General features: G+C 41.4%; 1 protein-coding gene across 3 annotated transcripts in view; it reads right to left on the reverse strand.

Annotated features, from left to right (window-relative positions):
* The window catches only part of bcas3 (BCAS3 microtubule associated cell migration factor), a 403,272-nt gene that overhangs the window by 117,951 nt on the left and 263,675 nt on the right, over positions 1–21,646 (reverse strand). Inside the window, exon 23 of one of the 3 annotated variants that reach the window (XM_077565854.1) lies at positions 11,214–11,319. The exons of 1 other annotated variant lie outside the window; for it this stretch is intronic. In XM_077565854.1, the coding sequence (XP_077421980.1) occupies positions 11,267–11,319 (53 nt within the window). In that variant the 3' untranslated portion in view covers positions 11,214–11,266. Of the gene's footprint in view, positions 1–11,213; positions 11,320–11,844; positions 12,087–21,646 lie in introns of those variants that run through there. One more of the 3 variants, XM_077565855.1, reaches the window with a different exon arrangement.

Genomic DNA, 21,646 nt, shown 5'->3' on the forward strand with positions numbered 1-21,646 from the left:
CAACACCAACATATTATTTTTATTACTAGTCTGCTTTTTTGCTCCTCGATCATGTTGCTACTTGCTAATGAGGGAAACAAGTGTTAATATTAATGTCTATATGTCGTGCTGTTATTGGCTATCTTACTAACAGGTGTGGCGTGCTTGCGTGGTGTGTGTCTGCACAGAAAAAAAGTAGCCTCGTAAAGTAGGTCATGGACACAAGATTGTTTTTCAGCAAACAAAAGCTCCATTTTGAAGTATTTGTATTAAAGACAAGATGTAAAAGTCAAACACAAACAGTGCTAAAGTCAATTTGTTGTGTTAAATATGTTTATATGATGTGTCTACACTTCACCCATACACACTTGTACATGTATTCTTATTATTATTTTGTAGATTGTAGTGCGTTTCTTTTTTTATGTGTATGTTAATGTATGTTTTGTAAAACATAGTACAGACAAGTATAGTCAAATAAACATTCTGTATTAAGTTAATATCTGTTAATATATTTTATATATTGTGTGTTTCATTTAAAAGAAAATAGAAAAAACAAGTCCAATGTCCATTTTTTGTTCATTCTCACTGTAAACTGTGGGGAGCCAACCTTGCCAGCAAGATGAATTCTCACGGTATTTGTGAGTTCACAAACTCCAGAGAATGCATCTTGTACCGCTCCTGCTGATACGTTTGCAGCTGATCTTTTTTCGATCGGACCAATCAGGCGTTGTTTAGGCAGGACGAAACCAATAAGCGCCAATGGCGGGGGGAAACAAAAAACCTAATAGACGAATAGATGCTGCAATTAATTATGCTCTCGCAGAATTACTTAATCAATCTGGCTGGCGAGGTTAGTGGGGAGCTGGTTTACTCCAGAAACATTCATACTTTCAATGCGTATGTTGAGGAACTGTTGTATTAAAAAGAGTACCCATCCCAAGAAATTAGGGTTGGCGTATTGTTTATATTTTAAGTCCTTTTCACCTTTGCAACTTTTATGAGATTTGGTTTACTCACTGACTTCCCATGCAATTTTTGGAGCGGGATGTACCGCCAAACCACGGCAAAGCTACCTATCACAACCCCCACCCCCCATCCCAGTAGTCCCCAAGCACCCCTAAACGTCTTTATAGCACCCCTAAACCTCTGATCCTAGAATCACCTCTGATCATCACCAAGTATAACTGCATACATAGACCAAAGATCAAATTTCACCAAGTGCAATATGAACTTGGACTTTACAGAGAAGTGTGAAAAAGTGGTGAGAACAAATTGTCAGTGGTGCTTTTCCTGACTTAAATGGCCTAAAAGTGACCCTTATTTGAGGCTCTATTGTCCTCTTGAATCTAGTAAACTGTCCTTAGGAGAGGCCAACACTTACATGAATAAGTTAAAACCGTTGGGGAGCTGAAGTCCGTTAGCTGACGTTTCCACCCTAATGAGTTTTAACACATTGGGAATCCCTGATGCTTGTAATGAGCCGCAGACAGAAGGATGTCAGCTGGGGGTGATCATTGCCGGAGAGCGCTTCAAAGCATTGCTCACAAAACTGTGTCATTTTTAAACTGTTGTTTTTGTAAAGAGGCTTCTTGCATAAACAAAAAAAGTCACTTCTGAGACAACCATGTTCTATTTTGCAATCAATGTCATTTGTTGCTGTTAATCTTTAACAGCCAAAAATGTGATCAATTCATGCAAGAGAAATGTGTAATAAAGGTTCGTTGCTTCAATTTCAAAATCATGTTCAGTCTTAGCATGCAGTAAAATTTGCACAAACACTACACAATGCAGTAAGACCACAACATATCAGAATTATTGCAACACTACAACAACCCATTAATCGGCCAATCCACATGACATAAATTAATTTGAGTTACAGGTAGTTCCCTAGTTACGAACATCAAAGTTACAAACGTTCGCATACATGAACAAAGGCTGACTGATGTCCATAAAAGCTGTATTTTGCGTGCAAGTTAATATTTAAGTGTGCGCCACATAATGGTACAGTATTGTAGTGCCCCTCTCTGCCACAACCCTGCCGAGCAGCACTGCGCCATTTGCGCATTTCAATTACCTCTCTGTCCGCCAATGAACGCATAGGAGCAACGGCGCACGCACTCTTCATGCACTCGATATTGCCGCCACATTGTGAATACATTTGAGAGGCTCTCCTGGAGGATATTCATGAAAAGCAGCCCTAAGTCGTCTTCTTTATCGGCGTAGTAGCAAAACGTAGAATATCTCTTCAGCTTCAAAATCACTTGAATCTGACTCGGCAGTCGCCATCTTGAGCCAATATATGCACCAAAATCACATTCATGTGCACTTCAGGCAGGGACAATCGGAAAACATAATTTCCTAAGACCGTTACACCCAATACATAATAATGCCTTTTACTTCTTAAGCCTCACATGAACTCAACTCACTAACTCCTCCACCATCTATGTACAGTAAGCATATTTATTTTGCTTTATCGCATTGTACTGTGTAAAAACTTAATGTGGTGTGAGGAAAAGTGGTTCAGATAATGGATAATGGATGGATGGATGGATGGATGATGTAGTTTAATGTATGTTTTTTTTTAAATCTAATTTATGTACTGTATAGAAAGTTGGAAAATATATATTTTTAAAGTGTATATAAGTTATATAATTTTATTTGTTTATTTTTTTATAAATATATTTTTTATTATTTAAAAATATATAATTTGATAACATTTTATTTTGAAACAAAATTTTATGTGATTCGATTTACAAACAAATTTGACTTGCAAACAACTTCTCGGAGCCCATTGTGTGTCGTAAGTTGACTACCTGTATTTGATCTGAGTTATTTTGTGCTTCATGTGCTTCATGTGTACGGTCTTTCACAAGACCGTACACATGAATACTTCTCGTGAAATGACATACTATCCCAAGACAAATGTAGAAATTGCCCAAATGATTGTTAAAAACAAATTTGGGGCTATTGAAATTCTGACATGATCTGGTAATAATCAATTAAAATGCTTGACTGGGGAATTTTGAGAGAGTAACATGTTATGTTTATGTCATCAACATCGTTCTGACTTCAAAACTTTGACATAATTTTAATGTAATAATTATAATTTTTTCTTGCTGACATGATGCACAGTACACATGGCTAATGTGACTAAGCACATTAACCGCAAACTGTAATTGTGGGAATTATGTTACTTCTAACCTTTATTATTATTTCAGGTAATTTTATTCTCCACATTTTTTTTTGGGGGGGGGGGCAAACTCCTACATAACACGTCTGATTTACACAGTTCAAATTTCAACTTGCTTAAAAAATTCCCACCTACCCGGGAATATATTGTCTGATTCCACATTACTTAAAGTATTCACACAATTTAAAGTCAAATATAAACTTTTCCACATTAATTTTCAATGGGACAAATATTGAAGTTTTTTTAAGTCAACTTTCCATGCCCACTTCCATAGATACAACTTCTCATTATTACTAGGTGTCTGATACTGCTCGGTGGAGCGGTTGGTAAAGTGCATTGTCCAGTAACCAGAAGGTTGTGTATTCCTTGTCGTGTCAAAGCCAGGGGACGCTGCCAAGCCATTAAGATCCAACAAGGGTTTGCGCCCTGGACGTCCTGTCATCTTTCGTTTCCCCCTGCAACTTTCGAGCGTGCCCAGGGAGTAATTCAAAGTTGTTTTATGTAACTTGGGGGCAATATAGTTACGTTTCGGATCAGAAACTGACACAATATTCCCATTTTTATCCCTCCTCAGGTCGCAACAGAACAGCTTGTTTGCCAATATTCGCTAGCAGTAGCATGCCGCGCCGGCATAAGCAATGTGTCATTGGCTTGGAGCGATGTTGTGAATGAACTGTAATTAATCATGTGAATCACTGGCCGCATCGAGGATTGTGGGATTACTGTATGCAAATTGCATATGGCCATGTTTTTTTCCCCCTCCTCATCATTGGCGACGTGGTGAACAGGGAGCGTGCACTCTGTAATTGTACCGGCAACATAAAATCAATTTATAACGTTTTGACCGGGCCATCGGCTGGTTCAAGCTATTTTTTACACCTACTCATTAGTCCATGTGCCGGCTCGCATCGTTCAAATCAAAAACGGATTTCTGGTTCAAATCTTTTTTTGTTACACCGCTAACATATATATACTGTATATATATATAGACTTCAATTTAATTTCTGAAATAGTCATTGTCCAATAATTTCGCATCCATTTTTATTAAATGTATTTTGACATGATGCGTTTTTCTATACCAATCCATTATTTACAGCTTTGTTAGCTTTGTGTTCACAATGGGAACTCCTGCAAGCCTTTCGCAATAGTTTTCACGGGATTCGGGTTTGAATTGACTGTGACGTGACAAAATGTAGCCAAGCAAGATATCCTTCAATACCATTTCACAACACTTCGATGATAACAAGTCCACTGTGGCTCAGTGGGTAGTGCGGCGGAGCTTTGACCAGTAAACAGGAGTCGATATTTTGCATCCTGCCTTAGACTGGTTGCTGTTCATGTTTTCTTTTTATTCATTTATCATTCAACTAGAATTAATAATTTTTCATTTTCACATAGTTTATCTTTCATTTTACTTCATAAGCATGCCACGAGCATTCCACATGCATTCAAATCTTAGCATTCAGCGTTGAGCATTCCCATGCAATTTCTCACAAATTACACTTAGTCTAGTTAAAAATAATAAATATGATTTTTAGGGAGCTCTAAGGAGTTCTAAGAATGGGCATTTATACTACAGTACAACAAAGGTTGGGTATGTGTCTTCATATAAAAAATGTGTGTGTTTGCACTTCTATTTTCTCCTCATCTCAGACCCAGTGCCCCTGTGCCCTGGCCTCTCTTTCTCCCCCACTGTGTGTGAGTTTATTCACAGGAAATGCAGGGGAGCCTCACGGGTGGCTGGCCTGATGTAAAGCGACGTGGCATCTCCAGCGAGCCGGGAACTTAGCATGTCAGGCAGGTCAGCAAGGGGCAAGCAGACAGTCAATAAAATATTCAATACAGCATTACCAGTTCATAGATCTAATACCTGAGGAAAGCCCCCCTACAAAAATATAAAATGAAAAATGTTACTTCATGCTATTTGCTTTACACCAGCGAGTTGGCTAGAATTCTATAAGTTAACAGAAAAGATTTTGACTGCAGATTTCAACTTTTTAGGATGGAGTGAAAGTTCAAAAGAACATGATCACTTGATATTTTGGTTGCCTAAAAATAACTTCAGATAAATAGCTACAATATCGGTAGATTTTTGATTTGTTCTAGAGGGGTTGAGAACCAACAATGTGAGAGTTTGAGTCTAGACAGTGTAGTCCAAATGAACTGAAATATCTTATGTGTCTTTAATGCAATGGGTGCTAATCCTAATTAGCAACACGCTACATGGACACATCACATCAACTCAGGCTCTTCTTAGACAGGTGCCCTCAATGGACCGGGTGTGTACGGTGATATACCAGCTGCTATTGGCATGTTTTGCTGATTAACCCAGACACTAAGATGTTGTTGCTATATTTTCTAACTCCCTGGCCATTGCTCCCTCTTCCTTTGTTGTCTTTTGGGTAGCTTCCGTCTGCTTACATTTTTAACCAGCTCTTCTGTCGCCATGTCTTTTATTGTGTTGTCAGAGTGAAGGGTATTTTATTACTTACACTGCATAGGTTGGTTGAGTATGCTAGATCAGTGTTACACACTGAAATGGTTTTCCTTTTTCCCTGTGAATAATTAATGGCAATGGATGGTTCAGGACAAAGACATTGAGGACTCCATTAAGAAATGTGATGTTGAGAGGTGCTGAGTTCATTATTTTAGGTGTTAACACATGAAAGAGATGCAATTCTGATTATGACAGAACTACAATCTTATACAACATATCGCTGGCGTCAGGCCAAAATCGTCACTTTTCAGGAAACGGCTTGTTTGTTCAACCATTATTAACGTTGCATCATCAGAGAAAGCAAGCCCTTTTAAACACTTTAGATTGGTCAATAATTCATAAAAATTTCCTACGCATATGGACTGAACAAAACTGTAGAGTTTTGAAATAAATTTAAAAAAAAAAAGCCAAATTGCTGCTTATGAAGGTTTCGGCCAAATGCCAGCATTATTCTTCTGTGATTCTGGGTTATTAAAATGTGCAACCAAGAAAGAAGAATTTAGTCATATCAGTCACCTCTTTTTATGTTTTCACAATAACGCCCAATTCACACTGAATGTGTAAAAGATGCGGAACTGCATCTGTACGAACGCCGCAAGCATTTGAGTCTGTGTGTCAATTTACACCAGCTGCAGTGGGGTGTGTATTGGATGCGGAGCTGCGGAAGGTTTCCACAAGGTTTCTATTTGAAGCTGAAGAAATTACACTAGCAGGTAGGCATCATTGATTGGCCGAACCAGGAACATTGACAGGAGTTTTTGCGCTCCTCTTTTTAATCGTTGTTGTGCACATAAAACAATAGTAACGAGTAATGATCCTCTGTTTTGAAAATGTAACAAGTAAAAAGTACAGATACTGTTTTTAAAATGTTACGGATAAAAGTAAAAAGTATTCTAAAAAATAAATACTCTGTGAGTTACAAACTACAGGAAAAAACTACTCAAGTACAGTAACGAAGTATTTGTACGAAGTACTTGTACTTCGTTACTTCCCATCTCTATATATAACACACATTGAACCACAGATTTAGGTGCTATTACTCACAACAAGCGTAGTTTCTTATTCTCAGTAATGCAAGATGAAATGGCGCTGTCGGATGTAATGAAATGAACAAGTGTTACCTCATAAGGATACACACAGGAAACCAAGAGCACAGGCCGATACCAGTATCGATATCCGTAGTGAGTACCGACACCATGAAATGATACCGATACCTTTTATCAGTACTCGCCCATCCCTTATATATGTATATATATATATATATATACACGTGATCTTAAAGCGACAGCCACAGTTAACAGTTGACACCCCCAAAAAACTGTGGAGTGTGCAGGGTCCACACACTCTACTATAAAGGGAAGATAAAAGCTGATAGGTGCAGTCAGAGTAAAACAGTCAGGGCAATGCACCTTTAATCATGTATTAACGCTGATTAATCACACTATTCATTTTGACTGCATATGATCCTTTAGCTGACAGCGGATGATTACATTAAAGGTAGCACAGGTTGTGTTTGAGCAATAAACATAACTACATGCATTAAAGTAAAGCATTTAATAAATGTTTGCATATGACATTCAGAATATATATATATTTTTTTGGGGAGAGCTCAGTATTGATCATTTGACATGTCTTCATCATTGTTCTCCCTTTTTTTTTTGTATGTGGATGTGTGTTTGTGCGTGTGTGTGTGTGCGTGTGTGCGTGCGTGCGTGCGTGCGTGTAAAAAAAAAAATCCCATACCGTTCACCTAAACCGAACACTTCAAAATCCAGCCAGAGTCGCGGGGCCGCCAGGAGACCCGAAGAGGGACCAAAGAAAAGAAAGAAAAGCGAAGCCCAGCACCGACCAGACACCACTCACCGGGCCACTAACTAGAGTCCCTCACCAACCCCAGAGACATCTAAATTCCAACAAATCAGGAAGACCTCAAGGGCCCAAAGGAGAAACCGAGGAAAGGCAGAAAGGACAGACGAAGCAGAGTGAGATCCACAGACACCAGCCTCCACCGACTCAACGACCCGAGGGAGAAACAGATTGTGTCTGAGTCCCGATAGATGCCGGTGTGGCGGACCCGGCATGCACGAAAACCTCCACCAAAGAAGGGAGCCGTCGACCCCCGCCAGGACAGAGCAAGCGCAACACCTCAGGGCCCCCCAGGCCGTGGCAGCGCCAAAGGACGACCCCCGGGCCCCGCAGGGGCCACCGGCCGGAGAGCAAACCCAGGAGCAGGAGCGCCCCCCACCCCAACGCGGCCCGCGCCCCCAACCAAACGCAGCAGGACGGGGCACTGCAGGCCCACCAGGCACCCCACCGGCCCACAACCCCCACGACCCCCCCCCCGCCCCCCATCCACCCCCGCCATCCACCCCAACCCAGCCCCAACCGCCCCCAGGTGTGCACACGGACAGGGGACCGCAGCACTGCTCCATACTGCGGCCTGCCCCAACCGATGACCCCCCCCCCAGTTGTGTGGTGCATTAAAATTGGAGGGGAGACGGTGTCTCCACCCTACCCCACTCCCCCCCAAAGTGTGTTATGTGCCCTCTATGTCTAAAATGTATTGTGCAAAACTAGTGCAGTGAGTTAAGAGGAGCGACCAGCTGGGCCCCCCCCAATCGGGCGGGGGCGGGAGGCGCACTCGCCCACCAAACCCCCACCCACCCCACAGGACCCCGGCGGGCATTTGGGACCAGCCCGGAGGGGCTCGCCCCCCGGATACTGGGGCCCACCCGAAGTGCCCGGAGGCCCACTGGAGCGGGGTGGGCACAACACCAATTCCGCCCACCCTCCCGGCCCCCGGAGCGCCGAGACCCGGGCCACGGATGGAACCCCCGGCCCAGGGGAGGGGGAGGAGGGCGGACAGGGGAGGGGGAGGGGGCGGGGGAAGGAGACGACAGGAAGGGCAGGAGGCAGCGGCAGGGTCGCAGAGAGAGGGGGAGAGGATTCAGAATATTTGTTCATGTCAAACTATCTGGGTGATTTTTTCCCCATTTTGAATTATGCAAGTAATTAACTGATTAGAAAAAGAGTTATGGAGTGAAAAATGAGAGTGTGCAATAGGGTAAATGCCACATACTTCCGACTTCCGGGTTTTACACATCAGTTTCCAGCCACTGCTAGCCGCACCCCCACCCCTGCGCCCACCAACCGCACGCTCCCGTTCATCGGCTGGAGGGCGTGTCGGCTATCTGAAATGCTTCGGACACTGAGACAGACACTACACTCTAACAGCCTCGCACACATCCACGGGAACGCGCAACCGAGGGGCACAAAGGCAGAAGCGCAAGTACTGGGATGCGGCCCATACGTCGTAAACGGAAACAAAGTTGATGGGTGAAAACCCGGAAGTCGGAAGTCCCTCCTCCTCCGTGGCATATAGTCCATAGATCAAAACATAACATAGCATAACATTAAATGTCAAAAGAATTAACACATAAAAGGTGCTCTTTAACTTTGGCAGGCAAAAAATGCTGATAAAAAGCCTTTTTAAATAAGCGATTAATCGTGATTAATCAAAATTCTAAGATGTGATTAATCTGATTTGTGTATGTGTGCATGTGTGTGTGTTTGTGAACCGCTCCAGCAAACATGTCAGCAACATTTTATTTTTCCACAAATAGCCTCCTTGAGGTCTCTATATTCATTTCCTAGCGACACCAAAATAAAAATTGTAATAGATCTTTTGTTCCATTCCGTCTTCAATTCCGCTTATCCGGGGTCGGGTCGCGGGGGCAGCAGCTTTAGCAGGGAAGCCCAGACTTCCCTCTCCCCAGCCACTTCACCCAGCTCCTCCGACGGGATCCCAAGGCGTTCCCAGGCCAGCTCTCTCCAGCGTGTCCTGGGTCGTTTCCGGGGCCTCCCGCCGGTAGGACATGCCCGGAACACCTCCCCAGGGAGGCGTGCAGGAGGCATCCAAACGAGATGCCCGAGCCACCTCAACTGGTTCCTCTCAACGTGGAGGAGTAGCGACTCGACGGTGAGTCCCTCCCGAATGACCGAGCTTCTCACCCTATCTCTAAGGGAGAGCCCGGCTACCCTGCGGAGGATACTCATTTCGGCCGCTTGTATCCGGGATCTTGTTCTTTCGGTCACGACCCACAGCTCGTGACCAAGCAACAGTCAGGACCCGTCCCCCCCACCCGAAGGCGGAGGGAGGCTACCCTCTCATTCACCGGGGTAAACCCCAACGTACAGGCGCCTAGCCGGTGGGCAATGAGTTTGCCCACACCTGCTCTGCGCCTCTCACCAAGTGCAACTCCAGAGTGGAAGAGGGTCCAGCCCCTCTTGAGAAGATTGGTACCAGAACCCAAGCCGTGTGTGGAGGCGAGTCCGACTATATCTAGTCGGAACTTCTGTCGCACACCATCTTGAGCTCCTTCCCTGTCAGAGAGGTGACATTCCATGTCCCCAGAGCTAGCTTCAGTAGCCGGTGGTCGGACCGCCAAGGCCCCCGCCTTTGGCTGCCACCCAACTCACTGCGCACCCGACCCCTTTGGCCCCTTCCACCGGTGGTGAGCCCATGGGAAGGGGGACCCACGTTGCCTTTTCGGGCTGTGCCCGGCCAGGCCTCATGGGTATAGGCCCGGCCACCAGATGCTCGCCTTTGAGCCCCACTTCCGGGTGTAATGGGATAATGGGGTGTAAATGACCTCAATGATGTAATAGATCCATGTGTATGAAAGTAAGCAATTATTAGAACAAGAGCATCTTTAGCCAACGTGTTTTTAGCCGACTTTAGCTAGCAGTGCGGCTAGGAAACCTGCCTCAAAATAATCCGGAGTTCCACGCCTCTCACGTCAATTAATAAATAATTTACATAAATTGACATAGCAACCAAAAAAAGTCGAACCACCATAATGTGACCATTCAGCCCAAAAGTAAACAGAATGACGCACATCATAACAACAGCATATCCAACACCTTGGAGCAGAAGCGATTGTCGTCATTAATCCAGACACCGTGGATTATAATCCAGACAGAAATAATCTTCAATTCCGGGATCTCTTTTTTAATGAATCAATTTAAATTTTTAATTCAAATGACTACATTCACAAACTAAACCAGGGGTCTCCAAACTTTTTTGCACCGCAAGCTACTTTTAGAAAAGCAAAAGAGCAGTGAGCTTTTTGTTATATTGCCTTTACTTAAATTCAAACACAACAACAAATCAACAGTGGTCACAAAATGCATACGTTGTCATATTAAAAAAAATGTATATGCATGTGCAATATCTCAAAACCATTGCCTATTAAATAATGTTCATTCCTGGTTAGCTGCTTCCTCAAGCCAAGATTTTGATGTTAGTTGAGAGGGTAGTGCACATGGAGTGATCGGGGAGTTGGAGAAAAGGGTACACTTAAGCAGAAGGGTGGACTTGAGACGGTGCAGCAACACACGGCTAGGGCACGACTTGACGAATTATACACACAACGCTATACCTCAACACAAAACTAAATGGAGCTAGAGCTCCAAATGTTGGGCCACTCTCCCGACTTTCCAACTGTCCAAGTGCATTGTTAAATGAGTACTGGACGGCGAAGTGAATTAAGCAATGGCGAAAGTCACACGAGCAAGGGCCAAATTCGGGCGACGCAGCGCTACGCAGATCCCCCCGCAGAGCAGATTGACAGGCTATCACTCTGCTCTGTCACTGACAGCGAGTCGAGAATGAAAAAGAAAAAAACTGTGTTGAACCATCATAACATTTTCATTTTCTTCATGAGACCAAAAGCATTTGAGAAATAACACATAGCATGACACATGGCATCTCTGTGAATGAACTGAGAATCTCTGCAAGGCAAACAAAATGCCAGTGTGGTAGTAGTAACATCTTTATAACTTTTGCCATCTTAATTCCATCCTTCTTCTCCCATGCCAGGAAGGTTCACATGCTCATTTCTACACAAGAGGCTATTCAGCAGCTAAGCCGCCTCCAAACACAAAACACCTATGATTTCCTGCCCTCACACACACATTTGGGTGAAAATGAAAGTGGGACTACATTTGATGTGAGCATATTTGTGTTGACTTTACATCCACTTAACCAACAACTCTATTACTCTTTAATGTAATCTTCTACTATATCCCACTTTGATGACCACCCTACCAACCTACATACAGACACATTGAGAAACACAATTTGAGTAGTGCTTTGAGCAATCAACCCAAAATAAGCACATAGGGTAGTGGTGTAGTCCAGGCCAGGGCACATACAAGAGGTTACTAAAAAGTCAAAAAATAATAATTTGTTCTCAGATATTGTGTCATACACTTGAATAAGGATTGTAGATCCAATATGAGGCCCATGTGGGACTGTTTTGGTTGTCTGACAGTAATGCAGATGAGTAAGTGCAGAGGAGGGACCAATGGTCAGAACAGTGTTTCAGTGATAAGAAACAAATAGCATAAAGCACTCACCTGGATCAACACAAGAAAACCACCACATGGAAAAGACAAAGAAAACAAGGATGATTAGTGCAAAAGCCAAACACTGATGAAAATAATAAGGAACTAACATAAATGTTAATCATGAGTGCAGTAAATTAACTAGAGAATACCTCTCAGCTTCCACATGCAATTGAAATTGCTGTACAGAAGGCTGTATAGTATGTATAGTATTATTTTCCTTATGTATTTCATCGGGGGCGGGGGAGGGGTGCACTGTGTTGAACATTTTCCTTTCCTTTATGTGACCAAATTCATTTGAAACATAACAGCCATTACATCGATAAACTTTCTTGTCATAGGCCACACAAAATGGCAAATAATCTTTTCATTTACACCAAATTATTAAATCAAATTTCACACTGCGGTAATATGACCTCATTTTAAATTGAAAACATCACAAGGAACAACAATAAAACAACCAAACTTTGGCTGATGATGCCTCAGAAGATTAATTGTAAGCTCAATGTGATCTTCAAAGTTGAGGCTGATTTAGTTTGTTGAGACTTCTGACAACTTTTAACTATTTTACTGCCAAAGACGTTAAATGACGTTCTGCAAAAACCTATGGAGGAGCGCCAAAGACGTTAAAAGACGTCCACTCATTTAAAAAAAAAATTTAATTGAAACGGGTGCAGGGAAGGCTTGCGGAGCTGTCCTGAAAGTTTCAAGCAGGTCTAGTGAGCCTAATGACTTTGGCCCCTAGAGGGCAGCGATGACTCTCTTTTGACAAGATCGGGTGGGCGTCAGCAGAAGACGTGAGGCGGGGCTAGAGTGTTGTGGGGACAATGGCTGAAGAAGCCATAATGGCGGTTGCAAGCAGCTCACGCTAGAGACGTTTTTTTCAAAGACGAAAAGCATCGACCAACGATAAAGAGCACATTGATGACGACGATGATCATCATCAATGATGATGATGATGATGGTGACTCCGTGGTTGGAAGCATTGACGCGGCAGTAGAATACGTTAGGCGGAGCTAGATGGAGGAGGAAGCGGACAATGTTGCAAGCAGCTCACAGTTGGGAATTTTCAACGCTAATGAGCACATTGATGACGACGATGATCATCATCGATGATGATGATGGTGACTCCGAGGTTGACGGCGAAGTTGGAAGCGTTGACGCGGCGGCTATGACGACGTCATAAAGGTTCACGGGCTAGCGATGCTGACACCGGAAAACGCGGAGCACAAGCGAGCACGCTCAGGCGGATGTTCAATCGGACGACGAAGAGTGCCCGAGTCCAATGCATATTCATCGGAGGAGTGGGTACAGTCTGCTACTTGCTATTTATTCCCCGGAAAAAAAGGCCGTCAAGAAAGTGTAACGTCTGCACACGAAACGGACAATGAAAGTGAAAGTAATCTGTTGTGCGAATCCTGCTCCCTCTCCTTGCACGCAGGAGAGCGTTACAAAAAGAAAAACTGTATTTGAAACATCCACATAATTGTAAGTAGTACCACAGTTGCATACATTTGTAAATAGTTAGCGAAATTGTTTTGTCAAATTGTTACACTGTTGAATGGAAATAAACATATTTTGCAAACTAAAAACACTTTTTCATTGTTGGTGAAAGCGTTTTACAGAAGTAAAGCACTGTTTAGGTGTTTGTGGCATCATTCATGGACAAAAATAAGTGTACAATTCACTAGAGTGCATGAAATAACATTGTTTCACAAAAAGCTCTTTTTCTCCGTTTTTTGTTTCAAAACAGAGCATTTCGGTGAAACTGACCATTTTCTATTGTTGATTACTGAAGAACGGAATAAGGTAGAAACAAACTTTTTTTTCTGATGAAAGATGAGAGTTCAATCTTTCATTTGGTAGTATGTGTGTTTCCATAGTCCAAACACAACAGTTTCTGTGGACCTTGAAAGATCAGTCAAAATGCTTAAATCGGCTGGCACTGGCGACAACCCGTTTCTGAAAACGTCTGGCAGTCAAAAAGTTAAAGGTTGCAAATCTCGAATGATGTCCTTACCTGCGATTGGAATTGACTTTCCAGTGACCTTTTAGCAGTTCCTGAACCGTTGCGGTAAATATCTTTTTCCTAAGGTACTATGGACTATGCTATGGACATTTGAACGATGCAAGGACCAAAACTTTAAACCTGTTTATCCCAAAACCAGAAACTTAAACCTGGCAACATTAAAATTTCTGTAATTTTGTAAGTTGAAAAAAAGAAAACGATTTCCGACCACCGATCTGATCATAAAATGGCAAATATGTATATTTAAATAAGTTGTTTACTTACTGTTTTTTTAGGAAATAAATGTCTTTAACGCATTCTGGATTATTGGAGTCAATCAGCGAGTTTGCGGGGAGGGGTCGTAGTGGGTTGGCACGATAATCCCCAATTCAATCAGAAGATGGACAACTATAGTTAGTTTCAACCTGTATATTTACTTGTGATTGACTGATGTGCGTGTCTGGAAGTTAACATTACTTATGCTGATTGATGACAGATTTAAAGAGACGTTAACATTAAATAAATAACACACATAGGTTTTTTTTATTTGACATGAATTAAATGGTTTTCAGACTTTTTAGCAGTAAAAAAAATACACAAAGGCTATTACTTTGTGATTGAATGGTCGAGGACGCGAAGGCGGAAATTCCGCCTCCCAGCGCAAGGCTTTTCTGTATCCGCTCTCACGGCACACAAGGACGCTAAAAATAGTTTCGCTTTCAGGCTCACATATACAATAGCACAGAATAACTAAGACATTTTTGCTTAATGTCCTATTACGCGGATCTGATCAATGACATCATTGGATCGGGCAAATTATAACAATACAGGTGATCACCGATCATGCATAAAATGCCAATTATCGGCTGATCACAATCAAGCCGATCAGATCGGCGTAAAGTCTATAATATACATAGCAATTTGGGGATTTTTTGGAGCTTGTGCAGAAGAGTATTTAATAGGGGTGGGACAAAAAAAAGAATTAACCGGATATCGGTTCATAAATACGAGCAACATGACTGTATCTACAGCACACTACTGTATCGATCCAGAATCCGCCAGGAACCAGTAGATACATCTAATGTCGTGCTCTGAACCGGCTATCGCGATGCTAGGAATCGGTTGCCATGGAGAGTCGTGCAGGGGAGGGGGGGGGGTGTAAGCTGAGGAAGAAGACATGAGAAGAAGACGGTTACAACGAAGAACGGGACGGCGACAACGAAGAAGAACACGATGACAACGAAGAGGAAGGCGACTCGCACGTGCTCAGTAATAGATCTGTAAAATAGCAACGTGTCTGAAAACGCCAGTGAGCAATATGGATGTGAGTATTGCCTGTGCGAGCGCCAATTTAACTACGGATTCAGAGAGATCGATTTTCAATGCATCAGGGAAACAATAATCTAATGTATGGAGCATTTTTGGATTTTACAAAAGAGGCGGATAACTTGATAAAAGTTATGCCATTTGCAATTTGGGCCGAGCAGCGCTGAAGTACACTGGTTCAACAACTGATCTGGACTGCCATGCCACGAGGAAGTACCGTGACGAGTATGGGTAGCTAAAATCAAGGAACAAACAGCAGCATGCTAACGATGCACCACAAGCAACGGGTAGTATCCCGAGCTATTTCGGGAAACTTGCCCACAAATTTTACACGAGCTAAGGAAATCACGAATGCAATAACCCATTTGACTGTGATAGATTTCAGGATTTGCTGCATACCTTAGAGCCGAGATATACATTACCATCCCGAAAGCATTTCAGCAACATGTGTATACCGGCTTTGTATGCGCAAGTGAAGAGCCAAGTGGAAGAACTGGCAATAGCAGACCGAGTGGCATTAACAACCGATGGTTGGACGTCATGTGCAACGGAGTCATATATAACGATCACAGCCCACCACATCAATTCAGACAGGCAATTTAAGTGTATTGCAGTCTAAGGTGTTCAAAGGATCTTGCACTGGGAAAAAATAGGTGCTCTTCTAAAACAGGCATGCACTGATTGGAACCTTGTTGATAAGCATCCAGCCCTAATTACTGACAGTGAATTAATGCCAGTAGCATGGTGTAAGCTGGAGAGGAAGCAGAGATGAGCCCTCACCTCATGTGCTTTGCACACACTATCAACCTTGCATCACAAAAAGCCTTCAAAGTGAGAGTGAGGAGAGAGGTAAGTTTTTTTCACCACAGTGTTAGGGCAGCAGATATTTTACAAAAAAAAAAAACAGCTGGCCTTGCCGCACCACAAGCTCTTAGTTTTAACTATATGCATTATTTGAAATATCGAAACGGATATCGAATCGAATCGTATCTCTTCCAAACTGAACCGAATCGTATCAAACCGTTCTGCCTTCACAGAAATTGTTTTTTGTATCGAATGCCGAATCGTAACCCGTGTATCGAGATACATATCGAATTAGCTTCATGCCAGAGATTCCAACCCCTAGTATTTAAGCATTTCTTCTTTTGTGGCGAAGGAAATATGAAACACAATATTTGATGCACCGCCTCCATCATATATAGTATTTGAAAACTCAATATTTTTTTCCAGAGTGGTCATCGCAGGTCTTTAGATAATACAGCCCAAGTTTGAAGTCAATCGGCTGAAACATCTAGGACAAGGAGGCAAAAGTATGACTCCTGTAATCAGGACTCTAAATTAACTTTTTTGATAACCAGACAACGTGGCTGCTGACTCTCTAAAGTTACTAGCCATACACAATTTCCACTAGCCATTTTTTTCCCCCACAGTGAACATTTTCTCAGATTTTTTCTTTTTGTTTTTAAAGCCCCTAAACAAAGTGGGGGATTGATCAAAAGTAACGTGAGTACATTGTTTTAAGCGATTCACAAGTCTGACATTTTAAGTTTCAAGTCCTTTTGAGTCTTTTTAACAACATCGTAGATTTTATTATTTCGGGTGACCATCAAAGTAAGAGTCAGGGACTCAGGGAGTAAACCCAGAGTGGTGCAACAGATTGCCATGTTTGCAATGTGTTACCAGTGAGTTTACAGTCTCACAAACTACGCAGCTAGCAAGTTTGAAGTTGTTGCCTCTCCGTCAGTGATCTAATCTTGGACATACTGCAATAAATTTTTTTGTTGACCACCTCATAGTTTTTGTACCAAAAACAACTAGTGGTGCAATGGATCACAAAATTGATCTGATTGTTAAAAAGTTTAAAAATAAATCAAATTAAATCAGGGCGGCACAGTGGATGACTAGCACGTCCGCCTCCCAGAACAGAGGACGTGAGATCGAGTCCAGGCTTCGGTCTTCCTGGGTGGAGTTTGCATGTTCTCCCCGTGCCTGTGTGGGTTTTCTCCGGGTACTCAGATGGTGTGATTGTGAGTGTGAATGGTTGTTCGTCTCTGCGTGCCCTGTGATTGGCTGGCAACCAGTTCAGGGTGTACTCCGCCTATTGTCCGAAGCCAGCTGGGATAGGCTCCAGCACCCCCACGACCCCCTAGTGAGGAATAAGCGTTTAAGAAAATGGATGGATGGATGGATAAAATCAGATAAATAGAACTTTGTCTTAATATATATTATAACATGCTTTTGCCCATTAATATATACATATATATATATATATATATATATATATATTATGTCTGAATCTTAAGACGCTTAAGACGTTTTGTTGAATATTCCCCTAAAAAAATATATTTTTTAATCGATTCGGCTGCATATCAAATCGATTCGAGAATTGAGCGCTATAATATTGCGATATATTTCAGAATTAATTTTTTCTAACACTCCACACACTGGACATTTTGAATGTTTTTTGTTTTGTTTTTTAAAGCTAGTGTTTTATAAAATAGTTATAAATGAAGGCAAAGTTCTATTTTTTTATTTTTTTATAATGAAAAATACATCTAAGTTCAATTTAATGCACATTCCCTTCGTTTAAACATGAAGCGTGGATTACAAAGTAGCTTAAATCCACAATATTGAAAACAATAAGAAAAGCAAGTGAGCCAAGCAACAGCTGTCAAACTACTGTTGCCACAACATGCCAGCCAGGCACCTGATGCCATTGCTAACAGCTAGCTACTAGCCACAAACGCCGGAAACTTTTACCATATCACACAATGATGGCGTAATTAACTTGCGGTTTCTTCGTATCCTAAATTAGCTATTTAATATACTTTCGGGGTGGCATTATGATAATGGTGGTAGAAAATATATCAATAATTTCAATAAAAACGTCAATAATGCAAGCCAAAATGTCAAAGGGAAGTAGTCAAGATGGTGTTCACGCCACCATGCAGGCAAACTTCAAAGTAAAATCCACCAAGGCAGTTGCATTGGTGTCAATGTATTATTTGGTCATCTTAGTGTAGGTGGCGTGTGCTGTGTCAGCACAGCTCACACACGTATACACACGCACACACACCGAGACTTAATCGTTAACATACATTTTAATCTTTTTGTTTTCAAGTGAAGTCACAAGTCATTGTTGTTAAAGTCCAAGTCGAGTTGCAAGTCTTTGAACATTTTGTCAAGTCGAGTCTAAAGTCGTCAAATTCATGACTCGAGTCTGACTTGAGTCCAAGTCACATGACTCGAGTCCACACCTCTCGTAAATCTTCCATATCGATACTTAATGAAGGCGAACTAAAGAATCTACTTCCAACAGTGATATAATTTAATGTAGTGGAGAAGTTCAAGTACTTGCCCCGGATCCAAATCTTGCCTAATCTGGAGCAAGTAGCCGAAGCAAACTATTCCCTCTTTGTTAATTGAAATTGTCAAGTCAATTAACAGATGGATCTCATTGTCATTTTTTCATAATTTGAAGGATTAATGCACTGAAAATGAATGTTCTACACAAGGATTATTTTTTTTTCAAAACGTCCCCTTGCCGCCTCCTCCATAATTTTTATCTGAGAAGAGATTTTTTCTGATTTTATGGAGGAACGAAAAAACCAAGGCTCAGATTATTCTTATCGTACCTACTATTTGATTGTGGGGGCTTCAAATGTCCCAACTTGACTTGGTATTATCAAGCAACACAACTCTACCACAACTGTATAACGTTCTATTTCTTGACACATAACCCCACTCAGTAGGTTGAGATGGAATCACATGACCTTAAACTACCTATTGTCCATTACTTATAATCAGACTCAAATAGAAGGTTATTAAAACAATTGTAAAGCAAATGATAAAAATTTGGTGTAATGTAAAAAAAAAAGGATCTAAAGGAACCATATACACTTTTCTCGGTTTAGTCCGATATGGAGCAACCATCTATTTATATCTGGGAGAGCAGATGCAATGTTTAAATTATGACACTCGAGGTGGCTGGGGACTTTTGGAGATTTGTATTTGCCCAACTCTGACATATCATGATGTCCTTTGAACAGCTGAGAGTTAAGTTTGGTATTGACAGGAAATATTTATTGAAGTATTTACATCTTAGAAGTTTTTTTTTTGTTTTTTTTAAGTGAAGCAGAATAATACTCTCTCCAAACCTCCCCTCTCATTTTAGAAAGGGGGGCTATATCAATGTTCTATAACATGCTGATGCTTCACTCTTTTGAGAATTCATCTGATAGGAGGAGGGCCTGGATGCAAGACTTGAACTGGGTAAAATCAGAATTTGAGTGGGGGAAGATTTGTGTGGATGCTCAGACAAAATTTATGAATACATGACTTACGGTAAACTAATCCAATACAAATGGCTGATGCAAATTTATAAAACACTGAACAAATAAAATGAGGATATTTCTGACACTTGTTTTAATGTAATGGGAAAAGGAACATTATGTCACGCCGCAGTAAGCGGGCCTGTGTTGCTCTTATTTTGGTCCATCCATTTCTGGTTTTATTTTGAAAGAACTAACCACCACTAACGCTCCAGGTCACTTGCTCTTCCTCTTGCCATGCTCAATCCTGGTTCCTGATTGCTTCCCCCTGTCTCCAATTATCCACCTAATAAATAAACTGCATCAGCCACCTCCCAGTGCTGAAGTGTCACACGCCGTGCATGGAAGTGCTTGAGCCGCAGCGCTTGAGCCGCAGCGCTTGAGCCGCAGCGCTTGAGCCGCAGCGCTTGAGCCGCAGCGCTTGAGCCGCAGCGCTTGAGCGCGTGCCTTTTTTCCCTCCTGAGTGGAGCGCCTTGAATTGTCTTTTTTTTTTGTTTTAGTTTTGTAAATAAACTGCTGCCATTGAGGCCAACTTTTGGAAGTACCCTGTGCCTCATTGTGTCAAATTATTTCATTGTACATGGTAGTGTGGAGGAGTGAGAATGTTCTACGATAAGGTGAGGGTGATCATGGAAAGGGTAGTATCAAAAGAAACCCATTTAAATACAACATTTTTTTAGTTGGAATTATTTCCAGAAAAACATTACAGCAGAACTGAGAGAATTCTTCTTATTATTGGTTTGCACATATTGATTTCTAAGATTTGCAGTAGTAGGCTTTTTCTCAAATGTATTTGACAACATGAAGTAAATGTAGACAGTTTACATCAAACCTTCGTCTTAGAAACAGGTAGCTTTAATTAGTAACCATGAGGCAGCAGCATTAACTCAAACTGGTAACACATACTGCCCCTAATACATGTAGAACAAACAATCAGTGAAATGTATATTCAAACTAAAATAAGAAACAGGATTAGCTATTAAAGTGAATGTACTGTGTGTAGTTTTGGGTAAGATACTTCCAAATGTAATATATTTCATGTCCTAGTTACTTGCATTTGAAAGTAATATGGTGGGTAGAGCTGTGCGTTTCTTGAGATCAACAACAGTAAGCAAAAGTTGAGAAAACTAAAAAAATCTCTTGCATCACGTTGCCTTGATATTTTTAAGTTTTCTCAACTTTTTCTTTTTTACAGTGTAGTCGGTTGGGGTGAGCCGCATATTGAGAGAGAGAGAGAGAGAGAGACAGAGAGAGAGAGAGAGCGAGAGAGAGAGAGAGAGAGAATCCTACAGCACATACATATTTAGTTTTGCATGTTTGTCAAAGTTACAAAATCTGTGTTTATAAACAACTTGTTCTGTAAATAATTTCTTTACTATTGTGATTTAAAAAAACAACAGAATATTCATTTTCAGACTCGTCTGTAAATATTTATTCATACACTTAAAAAGATTTCTGAGTCATAATTTTTTTTTCTAAATAGTTCCCTTACTATTGTGATTAACAAAAAAGTGAATCTCAATACTCAGACTGTCATACACATACATTTTCTGAGTTCATAAAAACTTTTTTAAAATAGTTATTTTGTGGTCAAAAGCATTTATTTGAATCTTTATTTATGTTATGTCAATAGTTAATATTACCAAATAAACAAAAAAATATAGAAACTTTGAATACATATCAATTTCAAACCGAACCAAATTTTTTGGGGGGAAGTTTCACCCAAAAAATACAGTAATGTATTGATGTAAGCCACACCCATTTTTGTTAAGCCACAACTACCTATGTTTAAACCACACCCACATCCGGTTTATGCCACGCCCACTCCGAATACAGATGCAGATCATTTAGATGGTCGGACAGATACAGATACAGATAGTGCTGTACTCGCTCTTCCCTAGTATCGG

The sequence above is a fragment of the Vanacampus margaritifer genome, chromosome 5, assembly GCF_051991255.1.
Source record: "Vanacampus margaritifer isolate UIUO_Vmar chromosome 5, RoL_Vmar_1.0, whole genome shotgun sequence".
Lineage (NCBI taxonomy): Eukaryota > Metazoa > Chordata > Actinopteri > Syngnathiformes > Syngnathidae > Vanacampus > Vanacampus margaritifer.